This window comes from Chanodichthys erythropterus, chromosome 14, assembly GCF_024489055.1.
Source record: "Chanodichthys erythropterus isolate Z2021 chromosome 14, ASM2448905v1, whole genome shotgun sequence".
Taxonomy (NCBI): Eukaryota; Metazoa; Chordata; class Actinopteri; order Cypriniformes; family Xenocyprididae; genus Chanodichthys; species Chanodichthys erythropterus.
The window spans coordinates 46,987,507-47,011,048 of NC_090234.1; the positions used below are offsets into that span (position 1 = coordinate 46,987,507).

Sequence of the window (23,542 nt, forward strand, 5' to 3'; positions counted from 1 at the left end):
GCAGATACGGATTTCCACAATTATACGCTTCTTTAATAAACAAGGCAGGAGGCACCAAACATACACTTAACATAAACAGAGAACGGACGAGGAGTGAAGGAAATGAGTGCAATATATAGGAGTGCTGACAATAGAGTCCAGGTGCAGGTGATGAGTGATGATGAGGAGCTGACGAGGGAAGTGAGTGCAGGTGTGGAGAACAGGAGGATCTTGGGAAATGGAGTCCAGGGGAACAAGGGATGCGTGACACTCGCGAGCAGCGGAACTTTTATTATACCACAGTCGCTGGTATAATAAAATTTACTGGTATTCTGGTATTCTGCTTTTTCCAGTCATGAGTATGAGGTAGCGCAGCTCTTTTGATCATATTAGATACATTTGAGTGTGTTGAAAATTATGTTATAACGTTACTTTGTGCGTTTGCTCGGCAGCTGCTGTGAGACACTTGTTGCACACTGCAGTAAGCTAGATTAAATGCTGGATGGGCTGTGTTGATAAATGACATGCAATTAATTTTAAAATGTATTGTATGATGGAGAAAAGTCTGTATTACTGTTACTAAAAATAAAGCATCTGATTATGTTATGTTAGCTACTTGACAAAATAGTGTTTTTCTCTGAGGCATGGTAAGATCATAGTACTACATTGTTCACCACTCTGACTACATTGCCCATACTTCCCAAAATCATTAGCACTTCATTGCACACAGCTGTTTTGTATTATGTTATTAGTGTCTGTCTATTTATACTGAGTTTGTTTCTGCTTTTGTTATCGAGGTTTCATCTACGGTCACTGGTTTCTCTGTTCTGTTTTCTTTGTTTTGTATGGACTGCTTCTGTGGATTTTGACCCTTGCCTGTATGGATTACGTTTTTGGATTACCCCATTAAAGCTGGATATGGATCTTACCCTCTTGTGTCTGTGCCAAACATGACAGAAACCTCGATCATGCCAAAATCCAGCAGTATGGGGTTTCAGGTTCTTCCTCCGGCCACTGTGAGGGAGTGGATGGCTCGACTTTGGGCGTTGTCGGCCTTACGGCAACGGGGGATGGAGGTGGGAGGATCTGCCCAGTTGTTTTGGACTATGGCGGTGGGGCTGGGTTATAATGATGCGGCAAGAAAGGAAATCTTTAATAAATGCCTGGATGACCCGTTGCCTCAATGGGAGTTGGAGGGGCTTCAGATCCTGGATTTTTGGGGCTTTGTCAATTATCTCTCCCACAGAAGTCATTGGGCAATACCAGCTCAGCCAAAGCCCGCTCCAGCCCGAAAGTCGCTCCAGAGTCCGTTCCAGTCCGTGAGTCCTCTCCAGAGCCCACTCCAGCCCATGAGTCTGCTCCAGAGCCTGCTCCAGCTCGTGAGCCTGCTCCAGCCCGTGAGTCCGCTCCAGAGCCCGCTCAAGCCCGGGCGCCCGGAGACCACCCCAGAGGCCGTTCTTGTGCTTCCCAAGCGCCTTGCCCTGCCGGCGCCACCCAAGCGCCTTGCCCTGCCGGCACCACCCAAGCGCCTTGCCCTGCCGGCACCACCCAAGCACCTTGCCCTGCCGGCACCACCCAAGCACCTTGCCCTGCCGGCACCACCCAAGCGCTTTGCCCTGCCTGTGCCATCCAAGCGCCTTGTCCTGCTGCCGCCGCCCAGGCCGTCTGACCTGCCACCGCCCAAGCGCCATTTTGGAACAATTAAACGACATTAGGGTAGATAGTGTGTTTTTTTTCATCACTTACAGAGTTTTTTTTAATGGCACAAATTCAGCACAAACCAAAGGCACCATTTTGGAGCAATTTGGATGGCATGGAGAGTGACATCCCTGCCCCAAATTTTAGCCTATTTCTAAAGAAGTTGAATAAATACAATGTTCATTTTAACAGCACAAAACAAGCACAAACATGCAATACCGGTTTGGAATGATTTAGACAACATGGGGTAGAGAATGACATAACTGTTCATAAAAAAAGTTGTTTTGTTATATTTAAGACAGGGTCATAGTTACAGGTTTTTATACAGTATTTTTTTTATCACTAAGGAGGGGTTTGGAAAGATTTGAATGACATGGGGTGGAGAGTGATGTCACATAACCCAAAAACTAATGTTCAATATCCCAAACACGAAACCAGCAAAAACATTCTTTTTTGAGGCACAAATCAGAACAAAGAAATTTTATGATTTTAGGGATAATTTCATTTTATGGGGTGCCAACTTCACGAAGGTCATGAAGAGGCTGCAGTGCAAGAGTAGTATTGATGGCCGGTTAATGACTCGTCACTCTGTCTGTGTTCTCTCAAACAGTTAAGTAAGTGAAACAAAACCATAACCATTTTAATGCTATAAAAGTGTGTACACTGAGTGAAATAAACAGCAGGTGCTGGCTATTTTTAGACAGTTCACATTAGCGAGTAGTCTACAGCTAATAAACACCACTTTAACATGATCTCTAATTTAAGCAAATGCTTTTAATACACATGTAGTTAACAAAACAAAACTGTGCACATTTTACATTTTAATTAGTAAAAGTGTGAATACAAGGAAACAATCCACCCGCATGCCTCTGATCAGCCATGGTGCCTTGATCTGTTGTGATCATAGACTGTAAAAAAATATGGATGTAGTGTCCGTGACATCACCTGTAGGTTTCTTAAGAGCATTTTTGAAGCCTAAAGTGGGACGTCGCCATCTTGACAGTGCGTGGGCAAAGAGGAGGGATGCGGGTGGAGCTGAGGTGCCTGGTTGCTGAAACCATGCCCGCCTAGCTCGACGTGACCAAGTTACCTCAGGCTAAGGATCTATCTACACTATATTGCTAAAAGTTTTGGGATGCCTGCCTTTACGTGCACATGAACTTTAATGACATCCCATTCTTAATCCGTAGGGTTTAATAGGGAGTTTGCCCACCCTTTGCAGCTATTACAGCCTCAACTCTTATGGGAAGGCTTTCCACAAAGTTCAGGAGTGTGTTGATAGGATATATATATTTTTGACCATTCTTTTAGAAGTGCATTTGTGAGGTCAGGCAGTGATGTTGGCCGAGAAGGCCTGGCACGCAATCTCCGCTCTAATTCATCCAAAAGGTGTTCTATCGGGTTGAGGTCAGGACTCTGTGCAGGCCAGTCAAGTTCCTCCACACTAAACAGCTCATCCATGTCTTTAAGGACCTTGCTTTTTGCACTGGTGTGCTGTCATGTTGGAACTGGAAGGGGCCATCCCCAAACTGTTCCCACAAAGTTGGGAGCATGAAATTGTCCAAAATGTCTTGGTATGCTGATGCATTCAGAGTTCCTTTCACTGGAACTAAAGGGCCAAGCCCAACCCCTGAAAAACAACCCCACACCATAAATTCCTCCTCCACCAAACTTTACACTTGGCACAATGCAGTCAGGCAAGTACCGTTCTCCTGGCAACTGCCAAACCCAGACTCGTCCATCGGATTGCCAGACAGAGAAGTGTGATTCGTCACTCCAGAGAACATGTTTCCACTACTCTAGAGTCCAATGGTGGTGTGCTTTACACCACTGCATCCAACACTTTGCATTGTACTTGGTAATGTAAGGCTTGGATGCAACTGCTCTGCCATGAAAACCCATTCCATGAAGCTCTCAACATGCTGTTCTTGAGCTAATCTGAAGGCCACGTGAATTTTGGATGTCTGTAGCTATTGACTCTGCAGAAAGTTGGCGACTTCTGCGCATTGTGCGCCTCAGTATGCGCTGACCCCACTCTGTGATGTTGCCTACCACTTCATGGCTGAGTTGCTTTTGTTCCCAATTGTTTCCACTTTGTTATGATACCACTAACAGTTGACCGTGGAATATTTAGTAGTAAGGAAATTTCACGAATAGACTTATTGGCAAGCTATCACGGTACCACACTTGAATTCACTTGAGCTCCTGAGAGCAACCCATTCTATCACAAATGTTTATAGAAGCAGTCTGCATGCCTAGGTGCTTGATTTTATACACCTGTGGCCATGAAAGTGAATGGAACACCTGAATTCAATGATTTGTAGGGGTGTCCTAATACTTTTGGCAATATAGTGTATCTAACATGGATACTATATAAAATATTAATAAAGATAAGTTATATCATTTGAAAGTTCTAAAGGTTTTCTGTCAATCTACAGGGTTTGTTTTACAATATAGATGCTCCAGCAGCAGTAATATTGTAATTTGTGTTGGGTGTTCAAATGACAACACGCAAAAGCAACTTTCAGTGGATAAGTGTCCATTGAAAAACATCCAACAGCACTGTTTATCCCAAAAAAAAAAACAAAAAAAAGCGTTAAATCCATGAAATAATGATATATTGTCCATTATTTGCATCACATTTCTTCTGAACGATCTGTTCTCCATCATCGTTCTTCAAGAAATTATGCAATCTGAGCATTGTTTATGACAGCAGCGGCAATCCACCTGTCACTCAAGTGGCCACTCCCTTAATTATGCAGAATTTTAAGGCTTAATATAATTTAAACGGATGAGTTATAAAAAAAATTCACTACCCTCACAGTTGTCCTGAAGGGCTGTATAAACCAAAACCACTTTTTGTACCAGATTTTAACATGGGAGAGATACAGATTTGACTCCCTTTTGAAGCCTGTCTCTAGCAGCCAGTTGATGAATTGCAGTTTAAGTCACTTCCATGATGGCTTCAAAAGAGACCACAGGAGGTTGCCACTTGGTTTTGATCTGCGTCTCAAGCAGATGATGTCACTTAGAGGGTGGCGTGAACAGGACTGCTGAACACGCCCCAGTTTCTTGACTCCACCCTTATGTCAAAACAATGCCGTAAAGTTAAATGTGCCATGAAGTGAAACGCACAGAAAAATGAAACGCAAGGGGAAAACGGTATTGTGAACTCACACTTGACTGAAACAGAATAAAAGGAGTGTTGCAAATGAATTAGTATGGCCATGGAAAAAATGTTGCAAAATCATTGCTGCAAAAAAAAAAAAAAAAACGTTGCAGGGATAAAATAGGATCAAAGCCCTTAAGCTTCTTTTACAGTCATTGATTTTTGCAATTTATTATATCTTTATTTTTGCACTTTTTTTTATTTTTCAATTCTTTTTGTTTGCAAAATTTCTTGGTAACACTTAATATAAGGTGCATTTAGTTCATGTATTAACTAACCATGAGCAATACATTTGTTACCGTACTTGTTAATCTTTATTAACGTTAATTAATAAAAGTCCAGCAGTTCATACTAGTTTGTTCATGTTAGTTCACACTGCATTAACTAATGTTAATGAATACAACTCTTGATTTTAATAATGTATTATTAAATGTTTAAATTAACATTAAAAAAAAACTATAAATGCTATGAAAGTCCATTTTGTTAATAGTTCATGTTAACTAATGTAGTTAACTAATGTTAACTAATGTAGTTAACTAATGTTAACTAATGAACCTTATTGTAAAGTGTTACCAACTCCATTCACGTCGACATACGCAATCTTTGATCATATTCCAAATTAGGAAGCCATTATAATGCAGACAAATATAAACTATGACAAACAAAATGAATGAACCATTCACAAGTGACCCATCACTATAACAGAGAGAGTGTTTCACATCTTCAGCATACTACAGAGATACCCGAGAGAAGATATACAGTTAAAAGAAAATATTTAATTTCAGTCATGTTCACGTTGTCAGGAGTATGTTTGGTTCATTGCGCTTTGGTTTGGTTCTATTATGTTCCTGTTTGCCTGTGTTCCTTTTGCTTATTTGTTTCCATGGTTCCTGATTAGCACACACCTATTTCTGTTCCAGTTAATTAGTTCTGTGTAAATTGCCCTAAATTTTCTGTTCATCTCTGTCTCTATTAATCTATCCAATTGTCCATTGTTGCTTATACAGTATTAGATGTTTGTTTTTAAATCATGAAACATTCATGACTGTGCAAACTTTGCAAAGAGTCTGCTATCAGAGAACAGATGGCTACAAAACAACATGTAAAATAAATGGTTTAGTTTTGCTTTTATAAATTAAGCATGCATAATAATATTACAGATAAATTCAATTTCCTAATTTGATTTGTGTTAGGCCCATCTGTAAGACTATGCAGCAGATTTTTTTTTTTTTCATTTTTTTTTTATCAGTTTTATGTATTATAAAGTATGTGTCAAGTTAAAGATGCAGAAAAGTGCCTAGATAATAAAAGTGTGTTATGTCCTCACTGCTCATTACCACACAACAATACAAGATTATTTATTATTAACTTGAAATCATTTTAGTTAATGTGTAGAGATTGCAGAGTGATTCATGACCCAAAAATGTCTTCCAGTAATTCTAAAAATAGGTTAAAGGGTTAGTACACCCAAAAATGTAAAATAATTTACTTACCCTCTCATGTTGTTCACCCTCATTTACTCACCCTGTATGAGTTTCTTTCTTCTGTTGAACATAAAAGATATTCTGAAGAATGTTGGTAATTGACTTAAATTGTATGAATAAAAAAAAAGAAGAAGAAGAAGAAGAATGACAACCATTTGTCAAAATATCTCCTTTTATGTTCAACAGAAGAAAGTCATATTGGAATGGCATGAGGGTGAGTATATGAAAGAATTTTCATTTTTAGATGAACTATACCTTTAAGATATGTTAAAATATTTCCCCTAAAAGTACAAGTGGCCCGTGGCCCCTGCCTTGTCTACAACCGCCACTGATTATTATTAGTATCTGAAATGAACTATTCGCTAGAAATATACCCATTGCAGACTGAGGTGCCATAAAGTCAGCAATGACTTTAACTGCTGTCTTTAAGACACAGAGTGGGCAAGAAAACCAGTCAGTTTTGGACAACAAAAAACAAAACAGAAACATATATGAAAAGGCTTTTCATGCATTGGTCACAACTTTCTGTCATGAATGGATTGTTGTATGTACCATAAGCAGCTATGCAACCAATGTGAGTTCAAATTTTAGTTTAAGTTGTCCTCGACCAGTGGGCCATGACTTTACCCCCTCTGTACAGGGTCATTAGTGACAACAACCAGAATGAGGTATTTCAAAACACATTTTCCCTTTTGCCTGTCTACTAAAACAGCCTCTAAGTAAGTAAACTTGGAACACAAAAGGGCCATTAGTCAATGAAGGAAACTTTACAGAGTATCTGCAGAGATAAATGGAGAGCAAAAAAAAAAAAAAAAATTCAGAGAGGCATTTTTGATAGATCAGATCTGTTGCAACAACAGCAGACAGGTTCAAATACAAACTCATACAGGGCTTAAAGGATTCAGAAATTCATAACCATTGTATTGATGTTTAGTGGTGTCTGCTACGGTAAGATAGAATCACTATTACTACAGGTGCTGGTCAGATAATTAGAATATCATCAAAAAGTTGATTTATTTCATTAATTCCATCCAAAAAAGTGAAACTTGTATATTATATTCATTCATTACACACAGACCAATATATTTCAAATGTTTATTTCTTTTAATTTTGATGATTATAACTGACAACTAAGGAAAATCCCAAATTCAGTATCTCAGAAAATTAGAATATTGTGAAAAGGTTCAATATTGAAGACACCTGGTGCCACACTCTAATCAGCTAATTAACTCAAAACACCTCTCAGTCTCTCAGTCTAGTTTTCTAGGCTATACAATCATGGGGAAGACTGCTGACTTGACAGTTGTCCAAAAGACGACCATTGACACCTTGCACAAGGAGGGCAAGACACAAAAGGTCATTGCAAAAGAGGCTGGCTGTTCACAGAGCTCTGTGTCCAAGCACATTAATAGAGAGGCGAAGGGAAGGAAAAGATGTGGTAGAAAAAAGTGTACAAGCAATAGGGATAACCGCACCCTGGAGAGGATTGTGAAACAAAACCCATTCAAAAATGTGGGGGAGGTTCACAAAGAGTGGACTGCAGCTGGAGTCAGTGCTTCAAGAACCACTATGCATGTATGCAAGACATGGGTTTCAGCTGTCGCATTCCTTGTGTCAAGCCACTCTTAAACAACAGACAGAAGCGGCTAAAGACAAAAAGGACTGGGCTGCTGCTGAGTGGTCCAAAGTTATGTTCTCTGATGGAAGTAAATTTTGCATTTCCTTTGGAAATCAGGGTCCCAGAGTCTGGAGGAAGAGAGGAGAGGCACACAATCCACGTTGCTTGAGGTCCAGTGTAAAGTTTCCACAGTCAGTGATGGTTTGGGGTGCCATGTCATCTGCTGGTGTTGGTCCACTGCGTTTTCTGAGGTCCAAGGTAAATGCAGCCATAAACCAGGAAGTTTTAGAGCACTTCATGCTTCCTGCTGCTGACCAACTTTATAGAGATGCAGATTTCATTTTCCAACATGACTTGGCACCTCCACACAGTGCCAAAGCTACCAGTATCTGGTTTAAGGACCATGGTATCCCTGTTCTTAATTGGCCAACAAACTCGCCTGACCTTAACCCCAAATCTATGGGGTATTGTGAAGAGGAAGATGCAATATGCCAGACCCAACAATGCATAAGAGCTGAAGGCCACTATCAGAGCAACCTGGGCTCTCATAACACCTGAGCAGTGCCACAGACTGATCGACTCCATGCCACTTGCTGCAGTAATTCAGGCAAAAGGAGCCCCAACAAAGTATTGAGTGCTGTACATGCTCATATACTTTTCATATTCATACTTTTCAGTTGGCCAAGATTTCTAAAAATCCTTTCTTTGTATTGGTCTTAAGTATTATTCTAATTTTCTGAGATACTGAATTTGGGATTTTCCTTAGTAGTCAGTTATAATCATCAAAATAAAAAAAAAGAAATAAACATTTGAAATATATCAGTCTGTGTGTAATGAATGAATATAATATACAAGTTTCACTTTTTGAATGGAAATAGTGAAATAAATCAACGTTTTGATGATATTCTAATTATATGACCAGCACCTGTATATTACTTCTAGGGGCTGTGCTGCCTATTTTTCCGATGCTAAACTTATCAAAATCCTTAGCCTATCCATTCAGGATATTCTGAACCTTTGGTGTTTCACGTGAAGTATGAGATGCCATCAACAATAAAGTTAGTGATGACTTTATCTGTTGTCCTTGAGACACAGAGTGGTGTTTCACATTTCAGTGCATTAGTGCCACCAAATGCTCACTATGACTAACACAAAAATAGGCGACACTGGTCCTGAAGGAAAATGTAAGCAAAGTCTTGAGGATTGCTCGAAAATTACAGGTAGGTGTGTTTGATTAGGGATGGAGTTATACTGTGCAGGACAGTGGCCCTACAGGGCTGGAGTTGGCCATCCCTGATTTATCATGTGAACTAAAGTGTATAAATCACTTCTCAGTGTGTTTTCATCACCAGACATATATATTATATATATATTATATATATATATATATATATATATATATATATATATATATATATATATATATATATATATATATATATATTAGGGCTGTCAATCTATTAAAAAATTTAATCTAATTAATTACATACTCTGTGATTAATTAATTTAAATTAATTGCATACATATTTTTTGTTGTGAAAGTATTAAATATTTCGATTCAAATGAATCAATGCAGGGTTTTTCCTGGGTCAACAATGGTCTTCAGTGGTGACAGACATGGTCATCCACACAAACACTAAAAAATGCCCTACCACGTGATCTGTGAGCCCAATACTGACAAAGTACCCGTCACTCTCACTGTAATTCTTTCTTGCCCTCTTTGCAGAAAAAAAAGTGATTTTATAGCTTTGTAAGAAAAGATGCTTTTTTGCTAAACCTGAAAAGTATTAAAAAATAGAATTTAGAAGTTGTATTATCTAATAATATAATTTTCTACCATATACAATTGAATGCACCTAGCTAACAGCAACTTGCTTTGTTCTGGTTTTACCTCACTCCAGTCTAAATTAACTGATTTTATAGGTAGGCCTAATTTACTACACATTGACATTTAAATAACCTGAAAATATTGTGGATTATTAAGGCTAATTTTACTAACCACTCTTGCTAAATGGGGTAAGCACACTTGTGTTCTCATTTCTGAGTTGTTCGAGTAAATGATTCATTATAGACCGTGTGGACAGTTGAAATGAATCTGTTCAAATGAGTCATTAAGTCGCGAATTGGACATTAGCGGACGTTGACGCGTTGCATGCGACTGTTATTAGGACATCGCAAAAGATTTGTCAACACAGAAAACACTTCACCACTGGATAGGATTTTCTTTTTGTTTACTAAAAGTGTGGTCTATGTCAGCTGCACGTGCAAGGGCGCCTGTCAGAAAAGATGAGATGACGCTCTTTTGAGCACTATTCACACCCTGCGGTTATTCAGGAAAAACATTCTCCGAATGCCCCTTGTGAAACATGGAATCGGTCTTACGAACTTTTAGCATTGTGTCAGTTGATGACACTCATAAACTCATAAAAAAAAAAAAAAAAACACTTTTATATATGCCATGTGAATCCATTGTTTCTATTCAAAATCTTCATATACTTACAATTTTAAAAAAAAAAAAAAAAAAAAACGTGCCTATGGCGAAATTTCTGCATAATGATATGACAATGCTGCATTGATGTTTCACAACACTTTCAAAGTGAAACGTCCAGTGAGCGGTGCTAAAACATGTTCAGTTTTATCCAAAATAGATAAACATGAATCTGGCAACGTTTTGTGAAAATTTAGGTAGAGGCACATTTTTTATTACTGCATTAAATATGCAAAGCCTGACTATATAAACTGAATTAAAGTTACATTATGACTGGCTTGCTGCACTTGTAATTTCCTATTGAATGAAAAAAGAAAAAAAAAAAATCCCCTAGATATTAGGGTAAAGTTTTTTAAAAAAAAGCATCAGATAGATTGCTATATGGCAGTTTTTTTTCCTGTTTGGTTTTGCTTTTATTTTTTCATTCCTATCAGCAGAATTTAAAAACCTTTATTAAAATGTTTTTCTGTCTCAGATTTATTAGTTTCTAAGCATTCAGGTCTTATTAAAGCCCTAAACATGCAGTAGTTGCATTAACTATGGTAACAGTAATTGTAGTTCCATGCCCCGTGATGATACACATCCTGTGTGATCATATTTTCAACAAGGCCTTAGGTTTCACAACACTTGACCTACAACCTGATGAACTCCAGCACCAATAACTGTGAAAATGGATTTGCACAATAACAACAGAGACGGAACACACACTGTGCACTGGCCAAGACTGGACTAATTTCTATGGAACATCAGCCAGCCAGTTCTTTGTTTGGAAAGAAACACAAGCAATGTCTTATGCACGAGCAGATAATGGTCATGGACCTTTACATTTCAGAAAGCTTCAATAAATGAATAAATAAAGAAATGTAATAAGAAATTTATATAAAATTAGTTTGGACTATTGTGAATGTGAATGCCCCGGAACCGGTAGTACAGCAAATAGGAAGCACTGCGCCACAGACACAGGTAGGATTTTAATCGCACATCATGTTGCATCATTCTGTACTCGCGTTCTAAAGTTCAAGGCGGCAGTCCAAAACAGTGAATCTAATCACAATACTGGCAAAAGTTCACTTCAAGAATAAACAAAGTGGCATTAATGAGTTTGGTATTTAAAAGTGCCCTAGAACTAAAAATTGAATTTACCTTGGCATAGTTGAATAACAAGAGTTCAATACATGGAAAAGACATACACTGAGTTTCAAACTCCATTGTTTCCTCCTTCTTATATAAATCTCATTTGTTTAAAAGACCTCCGAAGAACAGGCTAATCTCAACATAACACTGACTGTTACGTAACAGTCGGGGTGTACGCCCCCAATATTTGCATTTGCCAGCCCATGTTCCCAACATTATGAAAGGCATTAGACAAGGGCAGCCAGTAACGTCTGGGTCTGTGCACAGCTGAATCATCAGACTAGGTAAGCAAGCAAGGACAACAGCGAAAAATGGCAGATGGAGCAATAATAACTGACATGATCCATGATATCATGATATTTTTAGTGATATTTGTAAATTGTCTTTCTAAATGTTTCATTAGCATGTTGCTAATGTAGGCTACTGTTGGTTGATGAATCGCCTTCAATTATGAACGCGATATTGCGTAGCTTGTCCGCGAACTACGGCTCTGTATATTAAGTGCCGCTCCATTAGTACTCCACCAGTACCAGCCTGAACCATTGATACAAGGCTGGATGGATCCAAGCTTTCATGTTGTTACGCCATCTCATTGTTGCAGCAGAAATCAAGACTGATCAGACCAGGCAATGTTTTCCAGTGTTTTATTGTCCAAATTTGGTGAGCCCGTGCAAATTGTAGCTTCAGTTCCCTTTCAGTCGGTCACGTTCGACGTACGTCAGTAGTGACCGACGAATTGGGATATCGCTTAGAGAGCCCTATTAGCTTCGTGTAAACTAAAACAAGCCAATGGAATTGGCGTGCGATATTTGCATAATGCGCACCGCCCCCGACAGGTGTGTATAAATAGGAAGCAGATGCAATCGCACTCTGTCTTTCGCTTCGGAGCCATACAGTGGTGTCCTGTGTTAGAAGACTAAGTTCTTTGTGGAAAACGAAACTGCCTCAGAAGAGGATCCTACAGCAAGCTGTGTGCTGGCAGTTACAGCGCTTCAGCGAGGTCGCGAGCTTCCGAGGAGCCGAGCTATAGCTCTCAACTGCTGTTTTCACAGCAACACGCCTAGAGTGAAACAAAGTGTGTGTTGCGATTTGGGCCGGTTCCTCTGTGTGTCCAGGGAGTGGTGTACCTGGCACATCGCGTCACTCCCTGTGTGCTTCAGCACGAGCGAGTTGACTGTTTCCCCTTCTAAAAGAGCTTACAGACGAACCCTGACAGTATGTCATTTCCCCCATTGCAGGAACATGACTATCGCAGTGCTGAGGTCTAGACTCTCCTTCCTGAAGTCTCAGGAAGCGGGGGTCCCCTCTCCTATGCCCCGTTCGACCGTTTTTTCCGGCCCAGGCCGGGATGACGGTTCGGCGGCGTATAGGAAGGGTGACCTGAGGATCACGGTCAGGGCTTCCCCGCCGAGCGGAAATGCTCCGTGGGCCCCTGCCGCCTCGTCAGCACCACAACCCATCGTGCCACCGTTGGTTTCTGCTGGGCCCTCTACGGACTGTCCAGCCGTCACCTTTGGTGCGCCGGCGGCGGATCAGATGTCGATCGCTGCATCGGAAGGCGAGCCTGAGTCCTCGGGGGAGGAAGATCCGGACGCGCTGCCGCCCTCCGGGACGGTAGCGTTGCCCGAGTCGCGCTGGTCAAACCCAGCGTCCCGCCCCAATGCCTTTCTTCCCGGAGGTGCATGATGAGGTGACCAGGTCTTGGCAGACACCGTATAGTGCCCGTGCCAGGCCTGGCCCCGCGTCCGCCTTCACCTCCCTGGACGGCGGGGGAGCCAGGGGGTACGCGAGGATCCCGCCAGTCGACCGGTCCGTTGCGATGCAGTTGTGTCCAACGGCCACTGGCTGGCGTGGTGAGCCGCGTCTCCCGTCCCGGGCCTGTAAATTCTCAGCCGGTCTGACTGAGAAAGCTTACAGTTCCTGTGGGCAGGCTGCCTCCGCCCTGCACGCGATGGCCCTCTTGCAGGTTTACCAAGCAAAGGCGCTGTCGGAGATGCCCCAGGAAGGTCCTGACCAACAGCTGCTGCGGGAGCTGCGCGCTGCCACCGACCTTGCCCTCCGGGCAACGAAGGTGACAGCATGTGCTGTTGGTCACGCGATGTCTACCCTCGTAGTCCAGCAACGCCATCTCTGGCTGACCCTGGCGGACATGCGGGATGCCGACAAACAGCGGTTCCTGAATTCCCCCGTGTCCCCGGTCGGCCTTTTCGGCGACGCAGTGGAGAGCTTCGCCCAACAGTTCTCCGCTGCACAGAAGCAGGCCGAGGCTATCAGACATGTCATGCCACGGCGGTCCGCTGCTGCCTCCACCCAGCCGCCCGTGGCCCAGCCTCAGCCTGCTCGTCGCCGAGGGCGCCCGCCTGCGCCGTCCTCGGCCCCTGCTAAGCCGGCAAAGCAGCAGCCGACACCAGCCAGGCAGCAGGGTGCCGGTCGCGGGCGCGGTGCCCAGCCCGTCTCAGCTAAGCCCGGTGGTAAACGTAAAAGAAAGACACGGCCCTGAGATGGGCAACCTGGAGGGGAAGGTCCTTGCTCTTCGGGAGAGAATACCATCATCTCTCCCACCCCCGGAGGAGGGCCGGGGGGAATTTGTGATGTCTGTCTTACAACCGCCGCTGGCTCCCCGGAGTCCAGCGGTACCCACTTTTTCACAAAAAGAGCAGTTTCCTCAAACTCCAGGTCACAACAAGGTGTGTCTGCCAGTGTGCCAGGCCCCACCTCGCCGCTGGCAGCTCCCTCCCCATTCGCCAGCAGGCGGCAATGTGATGGCGCAGACCGCGTCCCGTGCGCCGTCTCCCATGCACACTGCTGCCTCGCAGAGTCCGACCCCACTCCGGGCCGCTCCCAAGCCGTCCGAGTCGGGTCCCTCTCTGCCTTGCTGCCCCACCCACGGTGCGTCTGTGGTGCCTTTGGTCCCGCTGGTTCGGAGTCTGGAGGCGTGGAGCACGCTTCTCAGCCCGTCCCGCTGGCTCATTCGCACTATCAGACTCAGCTATGTGATTCAGTTCGCCCGGCGTCCCCCGGTTTTCAGGGGTGTCCACTTCACTCAGGTGTCGTTGGACAGTGCACCTGTTATCCGGGCGGAGATTGCTGTCCTCCTGGCGAAGGATGCAATCGAGCCGGTCCCTCCAGCCGATATGAAGTCGGGGTTCTACAGCCCCTACTTCATTGTACCGAAAAAGGGCGGTGGGCTACGGCCAATCCTGGATCTGCGCGTCCTGAACCGGTATCTTCACAGGATGCCGTTCAAGATGCTCACGCAGAAGCGCATTTTCGAATGCATCCGTCCCCGGGATTGGTTTGCAGCAATAGACCTGAAGGACGCGTACTTTCATGTCTCGATTCTGCCTCGACACAGACCTTTCCTCCGGTTTGCGTTCGAGGGTCGGGCATATCAGTACAAAGTCCTACCCTTCGGGCTGGCCCTGTCACCCCGCGTCTTTACGAAGGTTGCGGAGGCGGCCATTGTTCCCCTCAAGGAACAGGGCGTTCGTATTCTCAACTATCTCGACGACTGGCTGATCCTGGCCAGCTCGCGAGAGCAGTTGTGCGAACACAGGGACATGGTTTTAGCTCACCTCAGCCGGTTGGGTCTTCGGGTCAACTGGGACAAGAGCAAACTCGCCCCCGGGCAGAGGATCTCTTATCTCGGTCTCGAGCTAGACTCGGTTGCACGGACTGCGCGTCTCACCGAGGCGCGCGTCCAGTCGGTGTTGAACTGCCTTAGTTCGCTCAAGCGCAGGACAGCGGCTCCACTGAAAGATTTTCAGAGGCTCCTGGGGCATATGGCATCTGCAGCCGCGGTCACGCCGCTCGGATTGCTTCATATGAGACCGCTTCAACACTGGCTCCGCGGCCGGGTCCCGAGATGGGCGTGGCAGTGCGGCACGCTCCGTGTCCCCGTGACACCGAGCTGCCGTCGCACCCTTGTCCGGTGGTCGGACCCTTCGTTCCTGCGGGCCGGAGTACCCCTCGAACAAGTGTCCAGGCATGCTGTGGTCTCCACAGATGCCTCTGCCACGGGATGGGGGCCACGTACAACGGGCATGCAGTGGCAGGTCTTTGGACGGGGCCTCAGCTGCATTGGCATATCAATTGCCTCGAGTTGCTAGCGGTACGTCTTGCGCTGGCCCGCTTCAAGAAGCTGTTGTCAGGCAAGCACGTTCTAGTCCGCTCAGACAGCACTGCGGCCGTTGCGTACATCAACCGTCAAGGTGGTCTACGCTCCCGTCGCATGTCGCAACTCGCCCGCCATCTCTTGTTGTGGAGTCAGAAGTATCTGAGGTCCCTTCGGGCCACTCATGTCCCAGGTGTGCTCAACCGTGCAGCCGACGAGCTGTCATGGCAGCCTCCACTTGCGGGCGAGTGGCGGCTCCACCCCCAGGCGGTCCAGCTGATTTGGCAGCATTTCGGCGAGGCCCAGGTAGACCTGTTTGCCTCCCCAGAAACTGCCCACTGCCAGTGGTTTTATTCCCTGACCGGCGGCACGCTCGGCACGCATGCCCTGGCACACAGCTGGCCCCCGGGTCTGCGCAAATATGCATTTCCCCCAGTGAGCCTTCTCGCACAACTCCTGTGCAAGGTCAGGGAGGACGGGGAGCAGGTTCTGTTAGTGGCTCCGTACTGGCCCACTCGGACCTGGTTCTCAGACCTCATTCTCCTCGCGACAGCCCCTCCCTGGCCGATTCCTCTGAGGAAGGACCTCCTGACTCAGAGACGGGGCACCCTGTGGCACCCGCGTCCCGATCTATGGAACCTCCACGTGTGGTCCCTGGACGGGATGCGGAGGTTCTGAGTGATCTCCCGCAAGCGGTCGTAGACACCATCACTTCCGCTAGAGCTCCTTCCACTAGGAGTCTCTATGCGTTGAAGTGGAACCTGTTCGTCGAATGGTGCGCCTCTCGCCGAGAGGACCCCTGATCATGTTCGGTCAGATCCGTGCTTTCCTTCCTGCAAGAGGGGTTGGAGCGAAGGCTGTCTCCCTCCACCCTCAAGGTGTATGTTGCCGCTATCGCCGCACATCACCACGCAGTTGAGGGTAAGTCCCTGGGGAAACACGATCTGATCGTCAGGTTCCTGAGGGGGGCCAGGAGACTGAATCCTCCTCGCCCTTCCTCCGTACCCTCTTGGGATCTGACCCTGGTTCTCACAGCTCTCCGGGTTCATACCTTTGAGCCTTTGCAATCGGTCGACCTGAAACTAATGTTTCTTAAGACGGTTCTTCTGGTTGCATTGGCTTCCCTGAAGAGGGTAGGGGATCTGAATGCATTTTCGGTCGACGAAACGTGCCTAGAATTCGGGCCCGGTGATTCTCACGTCATCCTGAGACCCCGGCCTGGATACGTGCCCAAGGTTCCTACCACTCCCTTCAGAGATCAGGTAGTGAACCTGCAAGCGCTGCCCTCGGAGGAGGCAGACCCAGCCCTAGCTTTGCTCTGTCCCGTCCGCGCTCTGCGCGTTTACGTGGATAGAACGCGAAGCTTCAGGACCTCAGATCAGCTCTTCATCTGTTACGGAGGCCAGCAGAAGGGAAAGGCTGTCTCCAAGCAGAGGATGGCCCACTGGATAGTGGATGCCATCGCCTTGGCGTACGAATCCCAGGGCGTGCCTTGCCCGCTCGGGTTGAGAGCCCACTCCACCAGAGGGGTGGCCTCTTCCTGGGCGCTGGCTCATGGCGCCTCGCTGACAGATATCTGTAGAGCTGCGGGCTGGGCGACACCAAACACGTTCGCTAGGTTTTATAGCCTACGTGTAGAGCCGGTATCTTCACGTGTACTCGCATCCACTAGTCGGTAGACGTGTTGTACCCGCTCTTAGTGTCGGCTTGCAATGCCATTCCCGCCACTGGCCGGATATGTGCATACTTTCACTCCAGTCGTGTTTCCCGCTTGGCGAACCCTGTCGAGTTCCTCCGCCTCCCCCTTCGGCTCGGACATTGCGGAGTGTCTGATGCCAGGCCTACATCCGTCGCTGACGCTGTCTGTTGGCTGGGGCCCATATGTCGTGACCCCTCTACGTGAGCGGTCCCATATGTGTAATTATCCACGGTTTAAAACTCCCTACGGGCCGAGTCTGTGTCTTCCCTTAGCAGAGCCAGCTCTGCTGTCACCTGTCAGTTGAGTCTCCCCCTACCAGGTGGAGCCATCCCAGGGACTACATATGCGTACTGCCCCCCGGGCCAGTCCATATGTGTATTTCCACGTAAACTCCTCCCCCATTGGGTAGGCAGTGGTCTCTGCAGCGTCCCTCACGGGTTCGCTTCCCCAGTGTAGTCTAGTTTACTTAGTGGGTAGTGGTTAGACAGCTGTAGACTCTCTCGGTGTAAGCTCGCCCCCTTCACCGCCAGCCGGTGCTATGGGCGGCTGAGCTTGCGCTGGGCACTGGAAGGGGTTTCGTAACTGTGGCGCTTTAGTTGGGATCCCAATTCGTAGGTCACTACTGACATATGTCGAACGTGACCGACTGAAAGGGACGTACGTCCCGTCGCCACAGTTTCTGTACCCTCGTTGTAGCGCGGACACCAGTTGTCTCCTCAGTGAAAAACAGAGTGCGATTGCATCTGCTTCCTATTTATATACACCTGTCGGGGGCGGTGCGCATTATGCAAATATTGCACGCCAATTCCATTGGCTTGTTTTAGTTTACACGAAGCTGATAGGGCTCTCTAAGCGATATCCCAATTCGTCGGTCACTACTGACGTACATCTCCGTTCCCTCCTTCAGGGAACGAGGGTTACATACGTAACCGAGACGTTTCCTGTTCTTAGCTGACAGGAGTGGCACCAGTGTGTCTTTTGCTGCTGCAGCCCATCAGCTTCAAAGTTTGACATGTTGTGCATTCAGAATTGTGAGATAAATTTGAATTTTTTTTCTCCTTTTTTTAATCGGTCAATAAGTGTTTCAACTGCAGAAAGATGACAATAAAACTTGAGAACAATGTCACGTAATGTAAAAGCCATTCAATGACCATAAACTGGATAGTTAGGAAAACTAACCCCAGAAAATAGCATTTTGCTAAATATATGCAGCATACAGTATATTCATTATATTTTGACTTAACCTGTTGGACTTAACGAGTCTTCGTTGATATATATGTTTAAATAAATCTGTAATAGGAAAAGTTATTACATCCATGATTTATTTAACCAACAAATTGGAGTACAAACAATTAGCCTATATTAAAATGTTTATATAGCTAAAACTGCCATATAGCTAAATTTTAAATGTTTTACTTTTAAACTTTTATTTGATTGTTGATTATTAAATAAATTTTATTTAACAAATTGATTAACCAAATTTATTTTCTTTTTTTGTTTAGGTTTTTGTCTAAACTAAAAAAAATAATTTAAAAAATCGGTGCAACACTAAAATTCAATAAATGAATTTAATTAACGTTTAATATTAATACAATTATACAAAAACGATTTTTTGAAGAAACCTCCTGCTGTTGCTAAAACAATTAAATCGGAGCAGAGGCAGGTTTGGCTGCAAGTTCATTACATTTATTCCTGCCGGAATTTTAGTCAAACTAAGAAGAACTAGGCTACATATAGGCATACAAACAAAATTACATTATATAATGCTATTAATAATAACATTGGATGCATCAATACAATGATAATTAACTGTATATTTATACCGTTAAATCAAATACTGTATGTAAATGGAGAGACAGACAGCATGACAAATTTTTATACATGACGTCACAAGTTCTGTGTGACTCTACCTGTTAGACAGCCGCTCAGACCATTTTAACTGCCCTGCTAGGATACACACAGTATTTATAACCCTCGGACTGCCCGCGAGTAACCTGGCCAGCCTTGTTATGTCATATTAGTAGAAGAGGATCAGCACTTCTAAAGTGTGGGGAATGGGAGCCCAGGACCACACACACACATTAAGACATGATTTTTAAGACATATATGGTTTACTTTCTCTGAATAAAGAAAGATATGTTATTCTGTACACAAAAACAGTCAAAACAAAACACACGCTAATACAAATGTACTGTTAGTTTAATTCTAGCACTCTTTATAGAACTAGACAGTTTCAGAATTAGAATTAGAACTAGACAGTTTCATTTTATGGAAGATGAAACTGGCCTGTCATACCTGGATTGAGGTGCAGAGTCTCATTGTTGCAGAAATCTGTAAAGCAGCAGTTGCGTGTATAGACGTTTCTGGAGCTGCGGCAATACATTTCACCCTTGAGCTGTGATGGGGATACGCAGGACTTCACTGGCTCCTCCTTCCCATTTATGAGCATCACTGAGTTCCAACACGCTCCTTCTGCCTCCGTCTCACAAGTGTGGTTCACACACAAGTGACATACACACTTTAAGGCTGAGAGAAAAGATTTATAGATTGATATTTGGCGGGGAAAAAGTCACCGTCACACCTTTTATTAGGATGAAAGACTTTTTTCTTTAGGCACGGTAAAAAAACAATTTAACAATTGTTGAATAAAATGTATGTATTGTCATTGTATGTACACCAATAACACAATAAATCATAAATATCATGTGGCATACCATATCCAGTTAAAATCCTGAATTTAAAGGATATCAAATTAGAATAAATGAAATAAACTGAAAATAAATTCAATTAAATTCATTATGATGCACACCAGAAATTGCTAATTGAACTAAGGCCTAATCCTGGCTTAATCTAAACCCTGTTTGTGAAACCAGGCCTACATCTATCCCTCACAGCCTCATTTTCATCCATATAAAATTCAATATGGCACTTAAACTTACAGAGCAGGCAAAGTGCCCATTTCAGGATTAATGTCGAAATGTATTTTAAGTTATAAATATTGTAATGTATTTAAAGGTTTTACATAAAAGTGTTTAATCTTTTGAAGTGTTCAATCCAATAGTGCCGATATGCCAATATTTTTCAATTCATTCTGACTGGTAGCCAATGCCGATATACAAATATATTTTTTCTTTGTTTGGAAACAACACTAAGAATTATAAATGAATTATTTTTCATTTCAGTTAGTATTCAGGAAAAAGTTTCAGAGTTCCGAGGTTTAAGGTTACTTGATAAAGCTAAATAAATATAAAAGGTGCCCTAGAATTAAAAATTGAATTTATCTTGGCATAGTTAAATAACAAGAGTTCAGTACATGGAAATTACATACAGTAAGTCTCAAACACTGTTGTTACTTCTTTCTTATATAAATCTCATTTGTTTAAAAGACCTCCGACGAACAGGCGAATCTCAACATAACACCGACTGTTACGTAACAGTCGGGGTGTACGCCCCCAATATTTGCATATGCCAGCTCATCTTCAAGCATTAGACAAGGGCTGGACGTCTGGATCTGTGCACAGCTGAATCATCAGACTAGGTAAGCAAGCAAGGACAACAGCGAAAAATGGCAGATGGAGCAATAATAACTGACATGATCCATAATATCATGATATTTTTAGTGATAATTGTAAATTGTCTTTCAAAATGTTTCGTTAGCATGTTGCTAATGTACTGTTAAATGTGGTTAAAGTTACCATCGTTTCTTACTGTTATCACGGAGACAAGAGCCGTTGTTATTTTCATTATTAAACACTTGCAGTCTGTATAATGCATAAACACAACTTCATGCTTTATAAATCTCTCCAACAGCCACGGAGCATAGCCTCAAACTCATTCAAAATCAATGTAAACATCAAAATAAACACTGTACTTACGTGATTAGATATGCTGCATGACAAACACTTTGTAAAGATCCATTTTGAGGGTTATATTAGCTGTTTGAACTTTATGTTGTTTAAGAAAAAGCGCTAGCTCTTGGGGCGTGGAGCATGGGATTTAAAGGGCCACACACCCTGAATCGGCTCATTTCTAATTATGCCCCAAAATAGGCAGTTAAAAAAATGAATTAAAAAAAATCTATGGGGTATTTTGAGCTGAAACTTCACAGACACATTCAGGGGACACCTTAAGGCCGGAACACACCAAGCCGACGGCGACGAACTAGTGGCGACGAAAGCAGACTGCGGGGTCGGCTGGCGTCGGCTGGCGTCGGCAGCGTCTGGGTCCAAAGTTGCCCTGACACACCAAGCCGACGTTCGACAGCCGACGGCCAAATAGCACGTCCGTTCTGCGCCTGCGTGAGATGAAATGCCTTTCCATGCCAGCAGGTGGCAGTAGTTTGTGTTCGTTGCTATGGTTCGTTGCTAGGGAGACCGGAAGAGCTACAGGGATACAAAACATAAACAAAGGTGCATGAAAAACCAGTTCTCGCTCATCACATACGGATTCGTGTTATTTCAAAAATGTCCGACACGTTGCAAATGGCACTGGCTTTGTCAGCCCTTGGTCTTTTGCTTGTGGAAGAGGAAAAGAAGAAGCGGATGAGAAAAATACGGAGAAAGCGCACTAAATGGGTGAAACCATGGATACTCCAGAGACAGGCCCAAGGTGCTTTCCCGAACCTGTGTCGAGAGCTCGAGTTACAGGAAACTTGTGGTTTTAAAAATTTCGCTCGGCTTTTTCCCACTCAATTTCACATGTTAAAAGAACTTATTAGTCCAATCATACAGAGAACAAACACGAACTACCGGGATTGTATCTCCGTGGGGGAACGTCTGATGATTACACTACGGTTCTTGGCAACAGGTAAGGTTATTCGTTGTTTGAACATTTCATTAAAACACCTTTTCAGTTGTGTTTATTTTGGTGTATTATGAAGCATTATAAAAGTGAAAAGAATTTTATTATTTTGTATCCAGTTGTAGCCTACTTTAAAAAGACACAATGTATAAAACATTATTATGGTTGTTTGTAGCACAATGTCTTTAATAACTGATAAAAAATATTTGCTTTAATGTAGTGTAGTACAAATGCATTAAAAGTGTTAGATTTGACTCTGTAAAAGGTGTGGAAAATTAATAGTGGAGTTATGTGTTTGTAATCTTTGCAGGAGAAAGCTTCAAGAGCCTTTCTTACCAATTCCGGGTGGGAATGTCCACAATTCAGCAATTTGTTCCTGAAACCTGTGCAGCAATCTACCAAGTCTTAAAAGAGAAATACCTAAAGGTATACATGTATCTGTTTAATGTTTTTTGTTTTAGCCCAAAAATGAGCAATTTTTTTGATCTCTCAGATATTGTTTTAGGAGGCCTCTGATGTAGAAATTAAAGATTTTTCAGTTTTTTTACATTTTAATAAGGGTAATTTTAGGGTCTTATATTGTAGTAGATAAACTGAAAGAATAGACAGGATGGTAGACCATGTGTCGAGGGCAGAGATCTAAGTATTATCCATCAAATTATAATTTCAATGCAAATAAAATTCCACTACTACATTCAAACAATACAGTCTGGCTGGCCTATTATGCTCTCTACTTATCATACTAAAAGAACACATTCATCCCCCCAGAGCACTTACAGGTTCATATTCAAGACCATTCATACCTGTCCCTGAACAATGCAACAGGCATCTCCCCCCAAAATCCAAAACATAAAGAGCCTAATGCTGACCTATAAACACTTCTTCAACCCAATAGCATTGTGAGGACGAACAATAGAACCCATTAACTATGTAAATGTGATCTTGAGAGAAAAAAACATTTGCAGGCATTTTTTTTTAAATTTTTGAAAGTGATGTTGTAATTCTGCAGAAGTGGGCTTTGCAGGGTTAATTCAAGAATGTCAAAATCACTGAGTTATTAATGGTCTGACGAGTTAAACTAATTTCTTTTAATTATATTGTTTTTTAGTGCCCAGACACAGTGGAAGAGTGGCAGCAAGTAGCCGTTGGATTCCAGAATCAGTGGCATTTCCCAAATTGCCTGGGTGCTCTGGATGGAAAGCACATTAACATTCGTCCCCCTCCAGGATCTGGATCTAAATTCTTCAACTACAAGCATACATTCTCAATAGTGCTTATGGCACTGGTAGACAGCAACTACAGATTTCTGTATGTTGATGTGGGCTGCAACGGGCGCATTTCAGATGGTGGAGTGTTTGG

The 23,542-nt window shown here is 43.5% G+C and overlaps 1 protein-coding gene across 4 annotated transcripts in view; it reads right to left on the reverse strand.

Annotated features, from left to right (window-relative positions):
* LOC137035779 (TGF-beta receptor type-1) overlaps nt 1-23,542 on the reverse strand; it is a 104,123-nt gene that overhangs the window by 53,000 nt on the left and 27,581 nt on the right. For 2 of the 4 annotated variants that reach the window (XM_067409414.1, XM_067409412.1), the window contains exon 2: nt 19,679-19,909. In XM_067409414.1, the coding sequence (XP_067265515.1) occupies nt 19,679-19,909 (231 nt within the window). Of the gene's footprint in view, nt 1-6,339; nt 6,391-19,678; nt 19,910-21,258; nt 21,362-23,542 lie in introns of those variants that run through there. The other 2 variants (XM_067409413.1, XM_067409416.1) reach the window with 2 other exon arrangements.